Source organism: Pristiophorus japonicus, chromosome 9, assembly GCF_044704955.1.
Source record: "Pristiophorus japonicus isolate sPriJap1 chromosome 9, sPriJap1.hap1, whole genome shotgun sequence".
Taxonomy (NCBI): domain Eukaryota; kingdom Metazoa; phylum Chordata; class Chondrichthyes; family Pristiophoridae; genus Pristiophorus; species Pristiophorus japonicus.
Window position 1 is genome coordinate 213,816,792 of NC_091985.1, and position 20,384 is coordinate 213,837,175.

General features: G+C 47.2%; 1 protein-coding gene and 1 pseudogene across 6 annotated transcripts in view; both read right to left on the reverse strand.

The window, feature by feature from the left end:
- The window catches only part of LOC139274114 (zinc finger protein 585A-like), a 452,513-nt pseudogene extending 449,805 nt beyond the window's left edge, over positions 1-2,708 (reverse strand).
- Positions 1-20,384, reverse strand: part of LOC139273631 (zinc finger protein 239-like) — a 75,219-nt gene that overhangs the window by 29,604 nt on the left and 25,231 nt on the right. For 3 of the 6 annotated variants that reach the window (XM_070890613.1, XM_070890618.1, XM_070890614.1), the window contains 3 exons: positions 12,832-12,935; positions 6,051-6,139; positions 2,342-2,674 (listed from right to left, as the gene is read on the reverse strand). In XM_070890613.1, coding sequence (XP_070746714.1) covers positions 6,112-6,139; positions 12,832-12,935 — 132 coding nt within the window. In that variant the 3' untranslated portion in view covers positions 2,342-2,674; positions 6,051-6,111. Of the gene's footprint in view, positions 1-2,341; positions 2,675-6,050; positions 6,140-12,831; positions 12,936-20,384 lie in introns of those variants that run through there. The other 3 variants (XM_070890615.1, XM_070890617.1, XR_011595262.1) reach the window with 2 other exon arrangements.

Below are 20,384 nucleotides of genomic sequence, written 5' to 3' on the forward strand. Positions count from 1 at the left end.
ACCTATGTTGTGGGTTCCTACATCGTCCACAAAAACTGGATCCTCCCCTCCAAGTTCTGACTCTGATCTGCCCCAGGGAGAGGGCAGTGTGTGATGTCCCTGTGGGGTTCAGTATGTTCAGTGTCTGATCCTGAGCTGCCCCAGGGAGGGGGCAGTGTGTGATGTCCCTGTGGGGTGCAGTATGTTCAGTGTCTGATCCTGAGCTGCCCCAGGGAGAGGGCAATGTGTGATGTCCCTGTGGGGAGAGTGAGATCAGTGTCTGACTCTGAGCTGCCCCAGGGAGGGGGCAGTGTGTGATGTTACTGTGGGGAGAGTGAGATCAGTGTCTGACTCTGAGCTGCCCCAGGGAGGGGGGCAGTGTGTGATGTTACTGTGGGGGTGCAGTATGTTCAGTGTCTGACGCTGAGCTGCCCCAGGGAAGGGGCAGTGTGTGATGTCCCTGTGGGATGCAGTATGTTCAGTGTCTGATCCTGAGCTGCCCCAGGGAGGGGGCAGTGTGTGATGTCCCTGTGGGATGCAGTATGTTCAGTGTCCGATCCTGAGCTGCCCCAGGGAGGGGGCAGTGTGTGATGTCCCTGTGGGGAGAGTGAGATCAGTGTCTGATCCTGAGCTGTCCCAGGGAGGGGGGCAGTGTGTGATGTTACTGTGGGGGTGCAGTATGTTCAGTGTCTGACTCTGAGCTGCCCCAGGGAGGGGGCAGTGTGTGATGTCCCTGTGGGGAGAGTGAGATCAGTGTCTGACTCTGAGCTGCCCCAGGGAGGGGGCAGTGTGTGATGTTACTGTGGGGAGAGTGAGATCAGTGTCTGACTCTGAGCTGCCCCAGGGAGGGGGGCAGTGTGTGATGTTACTGTGGGGGTGCAGTATGTTCAGTGTCTGACGCTGAGCTGCCCCAGGGAAGGGGCAGTGTGTGATGTCCCTGTGGGATGCAGTATGTTCAGTGTCCGATCCTGAGCTGCCCCAGGGAGGGGGCAGTGTGTGATGTCCCTGTGGGGAGAGTGAGATCAGTGTCTGATCCTGAGCTGCCCCAGGGAGGGGGGCAGTGTGTGATGTTACTGTGGGGGTGCAGTATGTTCAGTGTCTGACTCTGAGCTGCCCCAGGGAGGGGGCAGTGTGTGATGTCCCTGTGGGGAGAGTGAGATCAGTGTCTGACTCTGAGCTGCCCCAGGGAGGGGGGCAGTGTGTGATGTTACTGTGGGGGTGCAGTATGTTCAGTGTCTGACGCTGAGCTGCCGTCATTCCTCCTGCTCTAGGGGGCAGTCACGCTCCTCTCAGTCGAGGTTAATTGGAGGGACACCGTCATCTACTGGACACCGGCGGTATTTCAAGGCACATCATGTCCAGCTCCATCCCAGAGAAATTCAAAACCAACCAGCAGATTCAATTCATTTTATCATCAATTGTTCAACAAAGTTTAGCTCCATTTGTTGCAGCTTTCAGTATTTGAAGAAAGCTGTTTAAACAGTTAAACAGGATGCAAACACAATCAGCATTATTTTTATCTGACCCATTTCCCATTGATTAATTGGTCAAATATCCAGAATATTAAACTCCAGCCCAGTTATAGGGGTAATCAGTATCAGCAGAAAGAAACCCCAATTGTCAGAATGGACACGATTCAGTCTGGGATAACAGCAGAATCCAAACACTGCAGTCACTTGTGAACTCGCTGGTGTCTCAGCAGGTTGGATGATTGAGTGAATCCCTTCCCACACACGGAGCAGGTGAATGGCCTCTCTCCAGTGTGAACTCGCTGGTGTCTCAGCAGGCGGGATGACACAGTGAATCCCTTCCCACACTCAGAGCAGGTGAATGGCCTCTCCCCAGTGTGAACTCGCTGGTGTATCAGCAGGTAGGATGACTGAGTGAAGCCCTTCCCACACTCAGAGCAGATGAATGATCTCTTCCCAGTGTGTACTCGCTGGTGTGTCAACAGGTTGGATAACTGAGTGAAGCCCTTCCCACACTCAGAGCAGATGAACGGTCTCTCCCCAGTGTGAACTCGCTGGTGTCTCAGCAGGTGGGATAACTGAGTGAATCTCTTCCCACAAATGGAGCAGGTGAACGGCCTCTCCCCGGTGTGAACTCGCTGGTGTACCAGCAAGAAGGATGACCGAATGAATCCCTTCCCACACTCAGGGCAGGTGAATGGTCTCTCCCCAGTGTGAACTCGCTGGTGTACCAGCAGGTCGGATGAGGTAGTGAATCCTTTCCCACACACTGAGCAGGTGAATGGCCTCTCCCCAGTGTGACTGCGCCGATGAACTTCCAGATCAGACGGGCAAATTAATCTCTTCCCACAGTCCCCACATTCCCACGGTTTCTCCGTGGTGCGGGTGTCTCTCCAGGTTGGATGATCAGTTGAAGCCTCGTCCACACACAGAACACGTATACAGTTTCTCCCCGCTGTGAATGGTGCGATGTTTTTTCAGGCTGTGTAACTGGTTGAAGCTCTTTCCACAGTCAGTGCACTGGAACACTCTCACTCGGCTGTGTGTGTCTCGGTGCTTTTCCAATCACACTGATGTTTGAAATCTGTTCTCACAGACAGAACAGACAAACATTTCTCCTTCCACATTCAAAGGCCGATGATATTCAGGTCCTGAGGAATCGAGTGATTCAGTCAGAACTTGATGCGAAGTTTGGTTTGAGTTTCCCGTCTGCAAATCCTTCCCTTCTAATACCATGGAAAAGGAGTTTACAAAAACCATTACTGCAATTACAGGACAGAAATTCAGAACAGACAATTCTAGATTCTATGAAACATTCTTGCCTCTCTTGTTCCTCCAAAGCTGTAAATCCCCTATCCCATACACTCTCCGTCCTCCCTGTGCTGAAATTCAAACACATCGCACGTCTGAAGACAGCTTGTCCTCCACTCCCAGTTTTCACCATCTACTTTGTCAGGGTTCTAAACTCTCCGGTTCACCGCTTTCTCCTTTCCTGAAGGTGCTGACTCTGGCTGGGTTCAGTTCTACACTCACTGGTTCCCCTCTCCCTCCCCTGAAGGTGCTGACTCTGGCTGGGTTCAGTGCTACACTCACTGGTTCCCCTCTCCCTCCCCTGAAGGTGCTGACTCTGGCTGGGTTCAGTTCGACACTCACTGGTTTCCCGCTCCCTCCCCTGAAGGTGCTGACTCTGGCTGGGTTCAGTTCTGCACTCACTGGTTCCCCTCTCCCTCCCCTGAAGGTGCTGACTCTGGCTGGGTTCAGTTCTACACTCACTGGTTCCCCTCCTTCTCCTCCCCTGAAGGTGCTGACTCTGGCTGGGTTCAGTTCTACACTCACTGGTTCCCCTCTCCCTCCCCTGAAGGTACTGACTCTGGCTGGGTTCAGTTCCACACTCACTGGTTCCCCTCTCCCTCCCCTGAAGGTGCTGACTCTGGCTGGGTTCAGTTCTACACTCACTGGTTCCCCTCTCCCTCACCTGAAGGTGCTGACCCTGGCTGGGTTCACTGGGACCCTGTAGCCCTGCCCACACTTTGCTCCTCTGCAAAGATGGCCACACATGCACTCTACATCTCGATGAATCTTGGTGGCAGCGCACAAACCTGCAGCTTTCCATTATTATTAAATAAACTTTTATTTATATAGCACCTTTAATGTAGTACAACATCCCAAGGTGCTTCACAACAGAGTCAGAAGACCAGTTAGCCTAACATCTGTAGCACAACATTTGAAAAAGCATAATTCAGTCAAGCAGCGTCAGCATGGTTTTTCTCCTGCTATGGCCCAGTTTCGGATACACTCTTATGTCCTTTCCTGTCATGCTTTGGTTTTTGTTTCCCCCAATGCTACCCTGCTCTATTGCCTTCATCTTGTTCTTTGAGCTTTTAGGTTTCTGCTCACCTGAAACCTCCACCCCCACAACTGATTAGTTAAAGCTCTCTCAGCAAACCTAGTTATTCGATTCACCAGGACCCTAGCCTCAGCACGTTCCAAGTGGAGTCCGTCCCAAATATAATGTGGGAGAGTGTGAGGTTGTCCACTTTGGCAAAATAATAAAAAAGCAGATTATTTAAATGGAGAAAAATTGCAAAGTGCTGCAGTACAGAGGGACCTGCGTGTCCTTGTGCATGAAACACAAAAACTTAGTATGCAGGTACAGCAAGTAATCAGGAAGGCAAATGGAACGTTGGTGTTTATTGCAAAGGGGGATGGAGTATAAAAGCAAAGAAGTCCTGCTATAACTGTACTGGGTATTGTTGAGACCACACCTGGAGTGCTGCGTACAGTTTTGGACTCCGTATTTAAGGAAGAATATACTTGAATTAGAGGCTGTTCGGAGAAGGTTCACTTGGTTGATTCCGGAGATGAGGAGGTTGACTTATGAAGAGAGGTTGAGTAGGTTCGGCCTATACTCATTGGAGTTCAGAAGAATGAGAGGCGGGTCTTATTGAAACATAAAAGATAATGAGGGGGTTCGACAAGGTGGATGCAATGAGGCTATTTCCACTCATAGGGGAAACTAGAACTTTGGGACATAGTCTCAGAATAAGGGGTTGCCCATTTAAAACTGAAATGAGGAGGAATTTATTCTCTCATGTGGTTGTAGATCTGTGGAATTCTCTGCCCCAGGGAGCTGTGGCGACTGGGCCATTTAATATATTTAAGGCGGAGATGGACAGATATTTGAGCGATAAGGGAATAAAGGGTTATGAGGAGCGGGCAGGGAAGTGGAGGTGAGTCTATGATCAGATCAGACATGTGCTTACTAAATGGCGGAGCAGGGTCGAGGGGCCAAATGGCCTACTCCTGCTCCTATTTCTTATGTTTTTATGTTCTCATTACACAGTACCAGATCTAAGCCTGCTCCCTAGTTGGTTCCGCAACGTACTGTTCAAGGAAACTATCCCGGATACATACGATGAACTCTTCCTCAAGGCTACCTTGGCCTATTTGATTTGTTCAATCAATATGAAGATTAAAATTGCCCATGATTATTCTCGTTCCTTTTTTACAAGCCTCCATTATTTCTTGATTTATACTCCATCCAACAGTGTAGCTACTGTTCGGGGGCCTGTAGACTATGCCCACCAGTGAGTGTAGTATTTATTCTGTATCTGTCAGTCTCTGGTTAGCGAGTGTGGCTTTTCCTTTATACCTGTAAGTTTATGGTATGGAAGAGAGGTTTTCACTCTGTACCTGTCAATTACTGGTAAGTGAGTGTGGGTTTCATTCTGTGTCTTACATTCTCTGGTATGTGAGTGTCAGATTTACACAGTCCCTGTCATTTTCTGATCTGTGAATGTGGGTTTTATTCTGTATCTATCGGTCTCTGGAATATGAGTGTGGGTATTACTCTATCTATCGGTCTCTGGAATGTGAGTGTGAGTATTTGTCTGTAGCTGTAAGGGCCTGGTATGGGAATGTGGGTTTCACTATCAGTCAGTCAGTCAATCTCAGGTACTGGAGGTGATTGTGATTCTCTCTCAATCTGTCATTCAATGTGTCTGAGTGTATCATTATGTTTCTCTCAGTCTCTGGTACTGTGTGTGAGTGTGGGATTGATTATGTATCTGTTAGACTGGTGATATGTGAGAGTGTGGGATTGATTATGTATCTGTTAGACTGGTGATGTGTGTGAATGTGAGATTCATTATGTAATTGATAGTCTCTTGTACTGAGCTATTCTTGCTCTGTGTGACTGTTGGATTTAGTTCCTTCTCCACCTGCTGTAGGCGGATGATAGTTTGCGATTATTGATGACTGTCTCAGGAGGAGTTTTGGTTCAATCCATTTCGTCCATTTCTCTTCTCTTGTATGTTAGCTGTTGGGTTTGAGAGTCATTGTACAGACATCAATATGGATTGACATTGTGTCAGAGTCTATCTGTTCATGTGTGTGAGTAAGGGAGTGAAATTGGATCTGCCGTTCAGTGCAATATGATTGGACTTTGAAACAACACATTATTGTACTGCTCCAAGTGACTGGGATTCATAACATAACTCTGGAAATTTGGATTACTGTGGGACTGACAGCTTCTGCTGCCTGTGACAATATGATTGAGGTCAGTTCTGTGTCTCTGCGCTCTGTGAGTGATAATGTACTTACTGAGTGTGAGAAGGAGCTGCCTGCACTGTTCCTTGTGTTCCGGGTGGAGGAAAGATCACATTTATTCTGGCTTGGTGAAGTATTTTGCTCTGAGAATAATAATAGGAGAACACTATTAGTTATGATATGGACAGGTGATGGAGAGAATATAAAAATAAAGTTGTAATGAATGTATATGTTTATAATAAAGTAAAGTATCTGGAGAGAGGAATCCGTGATACAAACAGTGACATTGTCTGACCTCACTACAGTACAGCGACACTCAGATTCACCACACCAGGTGTATAGGACGGTTCTATAGTAAGTTATCAGCATCCAGACACAACCCAAACCCAGCACTGGTCCATGAATGGGAACACCCGATTGGCACAGTCCAGGTTTATATCTCCCACTCCCATGGGATTACCTGTAAAATTCTGAATCGCTTCCTGGAATATAACCACAGGTACCTGGGCTGTACAACAATTGTTCTCAGTCTATTGGAACCGAGTTAAGGGCCTGTGTCATTAACAGAATGTCACAGTGACCGAATCCTGATGTTTCTGAGGGGGCGACAATGTATCTCTCGATCACCTTCAACACGATTCTGGAGAATTCAACGCACCAAAACAAAATAACCCATTTTTGAAATGTCTCCTGTCACATTCCTCTTCTGGTGCCTGCAATAGATGCACTTTGTGAAACTCCTCACATCCTCACTCTCAGGCTGTGTTTCCACTGTTCAATGTCCAAGAACAACAGACACTGAGATTGGAACTGAATCAGGAACATTCATTACTGATTTGGGGAAAGAAAGCAGCAATGATTTGAAAGAGCGAGGTGATTTACTTTCTCTGTTACCTTACACTGTACACACGGCCCGAGAATGGGCTCCCACTTCCCCCACTCACTCCATGTTCCAGAACTAGTTCCTGCTCCACTCCACCTCTTACAAACAGCCCCCGACTGCCGCTGAACTTACCCCGACTCAAAGCCCATCTGCGGACATAATCCCAATGCGATGAGCTGCTGTAAGAAGGCTGCTGTTTGCTCCCTTACTCGGGCCTGGGATATCTGAGTTAAATGATCATCAGCCCAGCACAGAGGAAACGGCAGCGACTGACAGAGCTGGGGGAGGGGAGCTCACATGGGCCCTTCCCGTCGGTTTAAACACTGTGTGGGGAGGGGAGGGGAGGAGCAGCATGTATTTAGCGCATGCTCAGACCATCTTTTTGTCACAAATTAAATTAGCAAAAATAGGATTATTTCACAAGTTGCTTTTATCACTAATTTAATGGGCCACCTTGAGAACATGTTAGTTATCATCCGAATAACTGAAATAACGATTGTGTGAGTCTGACACTGGGGTACGAGTGCCTAAACTGTTTTACTCATTCCGTCAGCCTCTGGCGTGTGTGTTTCCGTCAGTTTCCGACAGGAGTGTATGGGTTTTACTTGCATATTATTGTTCAGATACATGGGTGTGGGTTTCATACTCTACCTGTCAGTTTTTGTGAAGTGAATGTGAGATTTATTCTGTACCTGTCAGTCTCTGCTATGTGAGTTGGGATTTATTTTGTACCTGTCAAGTTTTGATATGTGAGTGTGGGTTTTATTCTGTACCTGTCAGTTTCTGATATATGAGTGTAGGTTTTATTCTGTACCTGTCAGTTTCTGGTACATCAGTGTGTACTTTAAACTAGATTGTCAGCTTCTGGTATGTGAGTGTTGGATATTGACCAGTATCTGTCAGTTTTTCGGATCGGAGTATGGATTTTATTCTGTATCTGTCAGATTCCGGTATGGGAGTATGGGATTTAATCGGCACCTGTCAGTTTCTGATATGTGACTGTATTTTTAATCTGAATCGGTCACTTTCTGTTATCTAAGTGTGGATTGCATTCTGTACCTGTCAGTTTCTGCTATGTGAATGTGGGTTTTATTTTGTACTTGTCAGTTACTGCTGTGTGAGTGTAGGAATTAATATGTACCTGTCAGTTTCTGGGATGTGATTGTGTTTTTTTTCTGTACCATCAGTTTGTGGTAGATGTGTGGGGTGTCAAGTTTCTGGTATCTGCGTGTGGATTTTTACCTTTATATGTCAGTTTGTGCTATGTGAATGTGAGATTCATTCTGTATCTCTCAATCTGGGGTGAGTGAGTGTGTGTTTCCTCTGTACCTGTCAGTTTCTGGTATGTGAGTGTGTGTTTTATTCTGTATCTCTCATTCTGGGGTAAGTGAGTGCGGGATTTATTCTGTACCTGTCAGTTTCTGGTATGTGAGTGCGGGATTTATTCTGTATCTGTCAGTTTCTGGTATGTGAGAGTCTGTTACATAAGGAACAGGAGACCATTCAGTCCCTCGAGTCTGTTACATTGGAACAGGAGGAGGTCATTCAGTCCCACGAGCCTGTTACATAAGGAACAGGGGGAGGCCATTCAGTCCCTTGAGTCTGTTACATAAGGAACAGGGGGAGGCCATTCAGTCCCTCGAGTCTGTTAGGGGAACCAGTGGATGTGGTATATTTGGACTTCCAGAAGGCATTTAACAAGGTGCCACATAAAAGGTTACTGCACAAGATAAAAGTTCAGAGGGTTGGGAGTAATATATTAGCATGGATAGAGGATTGGCTAATGAACAGAAAACAGAGAGTAGGGATAAATGGTTCATTCTCGGGTTGGCAAGCAGTAACCAGTGGGGTGCCATAGGGATCAGTGCTGGGACCCCAACTATTTACAATCTATATTGACGACTTGGAGGAAGTGACCAAGTGTAACGTAGCCAAGTTTGCTGATGATACAAAGATGGGAGGAAAAGCAATGTGTGAGGAGGAGACGAAAAATCTGCAAAAGGACATAGACAGGCTAAGTGAGTGGGCAAAAATTTGGCAGATGGAGTATAATGTTGGAAAGTGTGAGGTCATGCACTTTGGCAGAAAAAAATCAAAGAGCAAATTATTATTTAAATGGAGAAAGATTGCAAAGTGCTGCAATACAGCGGAACCTGGGGGTACTTGTGCATTAAACACAAAAGGTTATTATCCAGGTAGAGCAAGTGATCAGAAAGGCCAGTGGAATCTTGGCCTTTATTGCAAAGGGGATGGAGTATAAAATCAGGGAAGTCTTGCTGCAGTTGTACAGGGTATTGGTGAGGCCACACCTGGAATACTGCATGCAGTTTTGGTTTCCATATTTACGAAAGGATATATTTGATTTGGAGGCAGTTCGAAGAAGGTTCACAAGGTTGATTCCGGAGATGAGAGGGTTGACTTATGAGGGATGGTTGAGTAAATTGGGCCTCTGCTCATTGGAATTCAGAAGAATGAGAGCTGATCTTATCGAAACGTATAAGATTATGAGGGGGCTTGACACGGCTTCTGCTTTGATTGAAAAATAACCTGCCCCTGTTATTCCAGTTCTAGTGCATGCCTCTATTATTATAACTATTGTTATGTTCAGGTCTCCAGTCGCCCTGGTTCAATCCTTGTCACTGGATAAAGGCTTAGCTCTGTTAAGCCCGTGTGGTAGCTGATGTGCAATGGTCACCACACATTTAAAAAAATCCACGCACAGGCATCTCCCACCCTTCAATTGGAGTTCAGGACTGGAATATCGGGTCCTTCATTCAAACATCTGTGAACTCTTGTGGAAGCAAGGCATCCTCGTTCGAGGGACCGCCTATGATGAATAACAGGCAGACTCGAGTGTTACACTGAACACAATGCTGGATCTAGTGTGATGGTCACACAGGCAGTATCTAGTGCAACAAAACAAAGATTGGGTTTCATCTTATAGTGCGTGCAAATCAGGGCCTATTGTTATAACTGCAAATGGTTTGCCGAGTGTCTAATAACAGAGTGAAGGCCCACTGCAGTATGAATGGGTGGGGTTAGTGTAATAACACAGGCACGGTCTAGTGTAATGGGAACAGGGAACAGTTTGTGTCAGCCTTGGCTCAGTGGTAGCACTCTCGCCCCTGGGTCAGAGGGATCGTGGGTTCAATTCCCATCCAGAGTCCTGAGCCCATAACCTAGGCCGAAACTCCGTGAGTGCTGAGGGTGTGCTGCACTAGTGTCATCTTTCCGATGAGGTGTTGAACCAAGGCGTCCTCTGCATCCATTTACCCTGCACCCAAATTAACTAAAAACTGATTATCTTGTCATCTCACATTGCCCTTTGTGTGATCTTACTGTGGAAAAAAAATTTCTGCTAAGTTTCTACATTACAACAGTGACTTCACTTCATTGGATGTAAAGGTGCGGACATTCCATGTTAATGTACAATGTTGGTTGCAGCCCCTCTTCCAATATTTGAAGGGGCTGCTCCTCAAATTCTGGTTGCATTTCAGTCCCACACTCCTGATCTTTGGGCACCCTGTGCGGAGGGGAGTGGGTAGGTCGCAGGGCCTCCTCGTAGGACTGCTGCTGGGCGTGGCCATCAACCGGTCCAGGCAGCGGGTGGTCGAGGGAGTCGTTCAGCCTCTCTTCCGTGGTTACATCCGAGCCAGGGTGTCCCTGGAGATGGAGCATGCGGTGTCCACCGGTATGCTTACAGCCTTCCGCAAGAGGTGGGCACTGGAGTGCATCATCACCCCCAGCAACCAAATTTTAATTTGATTTAAGTTTACCGTCCAAAGTTCAATTGGTTTATTTTGTCGGTTTTAGTGCCTCTACCCCCCTTTAATCAGGGGTCACTTGATTAATATTTACAACAAAAATAGTTGTAAAGGTGCAGAGGTTATGATAGGTGTTGTACAAATGCAAGTCTTTCTGTTTGTCCAATAACTATAGATGTGTGGTTGGCTTGTATTCTCTGGAATATAGAAGGTGGTTTGACGGAGATTTTTAGCATTTTGAAAGGAATTGATAGGGCAGAGAGAAACCTTTTCTGTTGGTGGGAGAGTCTAGAACAAGGGGACCTAGCCTTAAAATCAGAGCCTGGTCATTCAGGGGAGAAGTTAGGGAACACTTATTCATACCAAGGGTGGTAGAAGCGTCAAGTCGCTGGAGAAATACCACCAACGATGTCTCCGCAAGATCCTGCAAATCCCCTGGGAGGACAGACGCACCAACATTAGCGTCCTCGACTAGGCCAACATCCCCAGCATTGATGTACTGACCACACTTGATCAGCTCCGCTGGGCAGGCCACATCGTCCACATGCCAGACACGAGACTCCCAAAGCAAGTGCTCTACTCGGAACTCCTTCACGGCAAACAAGCCAAAGGTGGGCAGAGGAGACGTTACAAGGACACCCTCAAAGCCTCCCTGATAAAGTTCAACATCCCCACTGACACCTGGGAGTCCCTGGCCCAAGACCGCCCTAAGTAGAGGAAGTGCATCCAGGAGGGCGCTGAGCACCTTGAGTCTCATCGCCGAGAGCATTCAGAAAACAAGCGCAGGCAGCGGAAAGAGCGTGCGGCAAACCAGTCCCACCCACCCTTTCCCTCACCGGCTATCTGTCCCACCTGTGACAGGGACTGTGGTTCTCGTATTGGACTGTTCAGCCACCTAAGAACTCATTTTAAGAGTGGAAGCAAGTCTTCCTCGATTCCGAGGGACTGCTTATGATGATATGGTAGAAGCGTGCAACTCCCTCACAGAAAGCCGTAGATACTCAATCAATCATTTTAAATCTGGGAGTGATAGATTTTTGCTAGTCAAGGGATTAAGGGATATGAAGCCAAGGAGGATAGATGGAGTTATGGAACAGATCAGCTATGATCTTATTGATTGGCGGAACAGGCTCGATGGGCTGAACAGGCTCTTCCTGTTCCTATACAATAGATGTGTGGTTGGTGTAATATTAACCAGGAGGGTGTGTAGTGTTACAAGAGTGGAAATGGGATCTGGTTGAAGAATAACATGGGGAAGTGGTAACAACAGAAGCGAGGTCTGGTGTAACAATAAAGGGGCTGAAGCGGACTGAAAGCTGAAAGTTGCCGTGAGCCCTGTTCAGGCCCTAAGTAAGGCCCCGGACCCTTTAGCAGATTCCAGGTCATTGATCCTGGGGCAGGATTACTGCCCGGGAGTGAAGGTGGAAATTACTCCCTGGGTTTTTAATGTCACTGCAACAAAGGGAGGTTCTGGTGTTAAAATAGACAGTTCATTGCCTTCTCCAGAAGGGACAGAAACTCTACTGGGAGTAAATACCTGTTTATTTTGCCCACTGTTTTCATACTGAAGCAAGGATGTTATTGCTAAAGCTTTATAATTCACAGATTAGGCCCCAGTTGGTGTATTCTGTCCAATGTTGCAGTCTCTGCCTCTATTTATGAAGCCCAGAAAGATGAAAAAGAGTGAAATAAATAGGGAAAGAGACTTAAAAGGGAAGGTGACACAAGGTGGTGAGAGACAGAATGATACATCACAGAAGGAGGCCATTCGGCCCATCGTGCCTGTACTGGCTCTGTGAAAGGACAATCCAATTACCCCACTGCCCTGATCATTCCCCATAGCACTGTCAGTTATTTTTCAGTCAAGTATATATACAATTCTCTTCTGAAAGTTATTATTGAATCTGCTTCCACCACCCTTTCTGGCAGTGCAATCCAGATCACAACTTGTTGCATAAAAAAAAATATCCTCATATAAACTGACAGGGAGCAAACTCCCATCTCCCGGCTTCAGAGAGCAGAGGGAGCTGAGTGACTGATCCACACACAGCGCCGGGAATGGAGACTCCAAACACAAACAATAGGCTCATTTACAAATGTCACCACAATGTGTGGCCAGATACAGGCGGCCTTCTCAGATGTTTCCACCAGATTGTGGTCCTTGGATTTATTTTCTGTCTCTCATCACCTTGTGTCTCCTTCACTTTTAAGTCTCTTTATTTCATTCTTTTTCATCATTCTGGGCTTCATAAATAGATGCAGTTTGGAGCCAGCAGCAGGAAGTCGTGTTGCCTGAGAATGAAATAGCAGGCGTCAGTTTGATGTTATCGCCATGAACAGGCTTCCTGTCTGTGAGGGCAGTCTCACCCCGACATCATCAAGACCCACACACAGGCCTCACCCTGACAGCACCAGGACCCACACACACAGGCCTCACCCTGACAGCACCAGGACCCACATACAGGCCTCACCCTGACAGCACCAAGACCCACACACAGGCCTCACCCTGACAGCACCAAGACCCACACACAGGTCTCACCCTGACAGCATCAAGACTCACACACAGGCCTCACCCTGACAGCACCAGGACCCACACACAGACCTCACCCTGACAGCACCAAGACCCACACACAGGTCTCACCCTGACAGCATCAAGACCCACACACAGGCCTCACCCTGACAGCACCAAGACCCACACACAGGCCTCACCCTGACAGCACCAGGACCCACACACAGGCCTCACCCTGACAGCATCAAGACCCACACACAGACCTCACCCTGACAGCACCAAGACCCACACACAGGCCTCACCCTGACAGCACCAAGACTCACACACAGGCCTCACCCTGACAGCACCAGGACCCACACACAGGCCTCACCCTGACAACACCAAGACCCACAAACAGGCCTCACCCTGACAGCACCAAGACCCACACACAGGCCTCACCCTGACAGCACCAAGAACTCAGCATCTCAATATGACTGTTCCCAATTCTCATTTTAAAGAATATTTGAGTTTTCACACGTTCACTAAGGAGGAGACGGACTGAGGGTTTATCACTGGGAGAAATGAGGGGAAGTAAAACTGTTATTTCTCCCAAAGAGGGAGATCAGAAAATAGAAGGATTTAAGTGAGTTAGGTACTGTCTGAGACAGAAAGAGAAGAGAGGTGAAGTGAGTTAGGTTGCAGTTTTGTGACATAGACCATTACATCTTTTAAGGGACCATTGGAACAAGGCAAGGATGATACAGAGCTATGCGGAGAGAGCGGACCAGTGCAATTAGCTTTAGTTTCTTCCAGCACAGATCCAGCACGGATGATGGGCCTATTGGCCTCTTTCTGTGCAGTGAACTACTAAGATTCTGTGGTACCATTAGAGGAAGGGAAGGGACTTATTCACACATCCTGGTTAACACCATTCTCTCAACCATCGCAAACTCATTTATTTCACTGCCCTGTCAAAAACCTGACTGCCCCTTTTGTTGATTAGTAACATTTCAAAGCCATTCATTGTGTGTGGAGCACATTGTTGTGTGTCTGTTTCTCTCCATGTGCGTCATATTTCTCCTTCTTAGGCATGGAAATGCATCATTCGAGCATCATTCCAAACAAATCTCATCCATCAATAAGAAGGAAGGAAAGTCTTGCATTTCTATAGCGCCTTTCACCACCTGAGAGGTCACAAAGTGCTGCACAGCCAATGAAGTTCTTTGAAATGTAATCACTGTTGTAATGTAGGAAATGCGGCAGCCATATTGGGCACAATATCCAACAATCAGCAATGTGATGAATGAGCAGTAAATGTTGGTCCCCTAGAGGATGAGACTGGGGAATTAATAATGGGGAACAAGGAAATGGCAGACATTTTGAACAAATCTTTTGTATCGGTCTTCACGTACAAGACACTAGAAGCATCCCAATAGCGGATAATCAAGGGGCTATAGGGAGGGAGGAACTTAATACAATCACTATCACTGAAGAAGTAGTACTCGGTGAAATAATGGGATTAAAAGCGGACAAATCCCCTGGACCTGATGGCTTGCATCTTAGGGTCCTTAAAGAAGTGGCTGCAAAGATAGTGGATGCATTGGTTGTAATTTACCAAAATTCCCTGGATTCTGGGGAGGTCCCAGCAGATTGGAAAACCACAAATGTAACGCCCCTGTTTAAAAAAAGAGGCAGACAGAAAGCAGGAAACTATAGACCGGTTAGCCTAAAATCTGTCGTTGGGAAAAGGAAGCAGTAGCAGGACATTTGGAAAAGCATAATTCAATCAAGCAGAGTCAGCATGGTTTTACAAAAGGGAAATCATGTTTGACAAATTTGCTGGAGTTCTTCAAGGATGGAACGAGCAGGGTAGATAAGGGAGAGCCAGTGGATGTGGTATATTTGGATTTCCAGAAGGCATTGATAAGGTGCCACATAAAAGGTTACTGCACAAAATAAAAGTTCACCAGGTTGGGGGTAATATATTAGCATGGATAGAGGATGGGCTAACTAACAGAAAACAGAGAATCAGGATAAATGGGTCATTTTCCGGTTGGCAAACAGTGACTAGTGGACACAGGGATCGGTGCTGGGACCTCAACTATTTACAATCTATATTAATGACTTGGATGAAGGGACCGAATGTAATGTTACCAAGTTTGCTGATGACACAAAGATGGGTGGGAAAGCAAATTGTGAGGACACAAAAAATCAGCAAAGGGATATAGACAGGCTAAGTGAGTGAGCAAAAAATTGGCAGATGGAGTATAATGTAGGAAAATGTGAGGTTATCCACTTTGTCAGAAAAAATAGAAAAGCAAATTATAATTTAAATGGAGAAAAATTGCAAGGTGCTTCAGTACAGAGGGGGTCCTTGTGCATGAAACACAAAAAGTTAGTATGCAGGTACAGCAAGTAATCAGGAAGGCAAATGGAATCTTTGCCTTTATTGCAAGATGGATAGAGTATAAAAGCAGAAAAGTCCTGCTATAACTGCACAGGGTCATAATCACTCTCATAGGCAGTCCCTCAAAATCGAGGAAAACATAGAAACATAGAAAATAGGTGCAGGAGCAGGCCATTCAGCCCTTCTAGCCTGCACCGCCATTCAATGAGTTCATGGCTGAACATGAAACTTCAGTACCCACTTCCTGCTTTCACGCCATACCCCTTGATCCCCCGAGTAGTAAGGACTTCATCTAACTCCCTTTTGAATATATTTAGTGAATTGGCCTCAACTACTTCCTGTGGTAGAGAATTCCACAGGTTCACCACTCTCTGGGTGAAGAAGTTTCTCCTTATCTCGGTCCTAAATGGCTTACCCCTTATCCTTAGACTGTGACCCCTGGTTCTGGACTTCCCCAACATTGGGAACATTCTTCCTGCATCCAACCTGTCCAAACCCGTCAGAATTTTAAACGTTTCTATGAGGTCCCCTCTCACTCTTCTGAACTCCAGTGAATACAAGCCCAGTTGATCCAGTCTTTCTTGATAGGTCAGTCCCACCATCCCGGGAATCAGTCTGGTGAATCTTCGCTGCACTCCCTCAATAGCAAGAATGTCCTTCCTCAAGTTAGGAGACCAAAACTGTACACAATACTCCAGATGTGGCCTCACCAATGCCCTGTACAACTGTAGCAACACCTCCCTGCCCCTGTACTCAAATCCCCTCGCTATGAAGGCCAACATGCCATTTGCTTTCTTAACCGCCTGCTGTACCTGCATGCCAACCTTCAATGACTGATGTACCATGACACCCAGGTCTCGTTGCACCTTCCCTTTTCCTAATCTGTCACCATTCAGATAATAGTCTGTCTCTCTGTTTTTACCACCAAAGTGGATAACCTCACATTTATCCACATTATACTTCATCTGCCACGCATTTGCCCACTCACCTAACCTATCCAAGTCACTCTGTAGCCTCATAGCATCCTCCTCGCAGCTCACACTGCCACCCAACTTAGTGTCATCCGCAAAGACTTGCTTCCACCCTAAAAGCGAGTTCTTAGGTGACTGAACAGTCCAATATGGGAATTACAGTCTCTGTCACAGGTGGGACAGACAGTCGTTGAAGGAAAGGGTGGGTGGGACTGGTTTGCCGCACACTCTTTCCGCTGCCTGTGCTTGCTTTCTGCATGCTCTCGGTGATGAGACTCGAGGTACTCAGCGCCCTCCCGGATGCACTTCCTCCAATTAGGGTGGTCTTTGGCCAGCGATTCCCAGGATGTTGCATTTTATCAAGGAGGCTTTGAGGGTGCTCTTGAAACATTTCCTCTGCCCACCTGGGGCTCGCTTGCCGTGTATGATTTCCAAGTAGAGCGCTTGCTTTGGGAGTCTTGTGTCAGGCATGCGAACAACGTGGGCCCGCCCAACGGAGCTGGTCGAGTGTGGTTAGTGCTTCGATGCTGGGAATGTTGGCCTGATCGAGGACGCTGACGTTGGTGCATCTGTCCTCACAGGGGATTTGCAGGATCTTGCGGAGACATACTTGGTGGTATTTCTCCAGCGATTTGAGGTGTCTACTGTACATGGTCCACGTCGCTGAGCCATACAGGAGGGCGTATATCACTACAGCCCTGTAGACCATGAGCTTGGTGGCAGATTTGAGGGCCTGACCTTCGAACACTCTCTCAAGCAGCCGAAGGCTGCACTGGCGCACTGGAGGCGGTGTTGAACCTCGTCGTTGATGTCTGCCCTTGCTGATAATAGGCTCCCGAGGTATGGAAAGTGGCTCACGTTGTCCACGCCGTGGATCTTGATGGCTGGGGGGCAGTGCTGTGTGGTGGGGTCAGGTTGGTGGAGGACCTTTGTCTTACAGATGTTTAGTGTAAGGCCCATGCTGTCGTACGCCTCAGTGAAGATGTTGACTATGACTTGCCGTTCAGTCTCTGAATGTGCGCAGATGCAAGCATCGTTCGCATACTGTAGTTCAACGATAGAGGTTGGGATTGTCTGGGATCTGGTCTGGAGACGCTGACGGTCGAATAGGTTCCCACTGGTTCTGGAGTTTAGTTCCACTCCAGCGGGGAGCTTGTTGAGTGTGAGGTGGAGCATGACAGCGAGAAAGATCGATGTCGCAGCCCTGTTTGACCCCGGTCTGGACGTGGATTGGGTCTGTAATGGATCCATTGGTCAGGATCACAGTTTGCATGTTGTCGTGGAGCAGGTGGAGGATGGTGACAAACTTTTGGGGGCAGCCGAAACGGAGGAGGACACTCCATAGTCCCTCGCGGTTGACAGTGTCAAAGGCTTTTGTAAGGTCAAAGAGGGACATGTACAAGGATTGGTGCTGTTTCCTGCATTTTTCTTGCAGCTGTCGCGCCGTAAAGATCATGTCCATTGTATCCCGTAATGGATGAAATCCAGATTGTGACTCCAGGAGGAGCTCCTCAGCCACAGGAAGAAGACGGTTGAGGAGGACTCTAGCGATAACTTTCCCAGTGGCTGATAAAAGGGAGATTCCTCAGTAGTTGCCGCAGTCAGACTTGTCCCCTTTTTTTAAAGATGGTCATGATTACTGCATCTCCGAGATCTCCAGGCATGCTCTCCTCCTTCCAGATTTGAGAGAGATGAAGTCATGCATTCATGCCAATAGTGCCTCTCCGCCATACTTTAGTGCCGCAGTGGGGATTCCATCCGCTCCCGTTGCCTTGTTGTCCTTGAGCTGGTGCATGGCCTTTTCTACCACGTGCAGGGCTGGGGTTTTGCTGAGATGGTGGGGGGTAGCATGCTGCGGGGACACTCGAGTCAAAGACAGTGTCGGTTAAGGAGATCTTCGAAGTGGATCCTGACTGCCTCGGTGTCCTTGATGAGTATCTCCCCATTCCTGGCCAGCAGTGGGGTGGGGCCTTGGATGCATGGGCAGTAGGTAGCCTCGACTGCGGTGAAGAATTCTTGCACATCATGGCTGTTGGCCAGCTGCTGAATCTCCTGTGCTTTCTCCACCTACCATCTGTTCTTGAGCTCGCGGGTTTTTTGTTGGACATCGGCCTTAAGCCGTCTGCAATGCTGCTTTGCTGCTTCCGAGTTGGGTTGTTGTTTTAGGTTCAGAAATGCCCTGCACTTGCGATTTATTACCTCTTGGATCTCCTGGTCATTCTCATCAAACCAATCCTGGTGTTTCCTGGTTGAGTGACCGAGCGTCTCTTCTCAGGCACTGGTTATGGTGGCCTGGATGGCAGACCAAGCGCTGTGGGCATTCTGCATCTCAGGGTCATCAAGGATCATCAGGTTAGCAGTGAGGCGCTGGTTGTATACAGCAAGGCCTTTATTGCAAGGGGGATAGAGTATAAAAGCAGAGAAGTCCTGCTACAACTGCACGGGATATTGGTGAGGCCACACCTGGAGTACTGTGTGCGGTTTTGGTCTCTGTATTTAAGAAAGGATATACTTGAATTGGAGGCTGTTCAAAAAAGGTTCACTAGGTTGATTCCTGAAATGAGGGGGTTGACTTATTAAGATAGTTTGAGTAGGTTGGGTCTATACTCATTGGAGTTCAGAAGAATGAGAGGTGATCTTATCGAAAATATAAAATAATGAGGGGGCTTGACAAGGTGGATGCAATGAGGATATTTCCACTCATAGGGGGAATCTAGAACTAGGGCTCATAGTCTCAGAATAAGAGGCTGCCCATTTAAAACCGAGATGAGGAGGAATTTTTTCTCAGAGGGTTGTAAATCTGTGGAATTCTCTGCCTGAGAGAGCTGTGGAGGTTGGGTCTTTGAATATATTTAAGGCGGGGATAGACAGATTTTTGAGTGATAAGGGAATAAAGGGTTACGGGGAGCGGACAGGGAAGTGGAACTGAGTCCATGATTAGATCACCCATCATCTTATTAAACAGCGGAGCAGGTTCGAGGGGTCAAATGGCCTACTCCTGCTCCTATTTCTTGTGTTAGTGTTATTGGTTGAGGGATAATTATTGGCCCAAACACTGGGGACCAATCCCCCTGCTCTTCTTCAAAATCATACCATGGCATGTTTATGTTCACCTGAGGGGCCAGGCGGGGCCTTGGCTTATCTTCTCAATGGAAAGAGTAGCTCTGACAGTGCAGCACTCCATCAGGACTGCATGGAGAGACAAGGTCTAGTGTAATATAAACAGAGACAGGGTCTCGTGTAATATAAACAGAGACAGAGTCTAGTGTAATATAAACAGGGACAGGGTCTAGTGTAATATAAACAGAGACAGGGTCTAGTGTAATATAAACCGAGACAGGGTCTAGTGTAATATAAACAGAGACAGGGTCTAGTGTAATATAAACAGAGACAGGGTCTAGTGTAATATAAACAAAGACAGGGTCTAGTGTAATATAAACAGAGACAGGGTCTAGTGTAATATAAACAAAAAAAACAAGTCTGAAAGCTCTGTGTCTCAACGCATTTAGCATTCGTAATAAGGTGGATGAATTAACTGCACAGACAGCTGTTAATGGATATGATGTAATTGGGAGTATGGAGACATGGCTCCAAGGTGACTAAGGCTGGGAACTCAAAATCCAGGGGTATTCAATATTCAGGAAGGATAGACAGAAAGGAAAAGGAGGTGGGGTAGCGTTGCTGGTTAAAGAGGAGATTAATGCAATAGTAAGGATGGACATTAGCTTGGATGATGTGGAATCTGTATGGGTAGAGCTGCGGAACACCAAAGGGCTGAAAACGCGAGTGGGAGTTGTGTGCAGACCACCAAATAGTAGTCATGATGTTGGGGACAGCATCAAACAGGAAATTAGGGACGCGTGCAACAAAGGTAC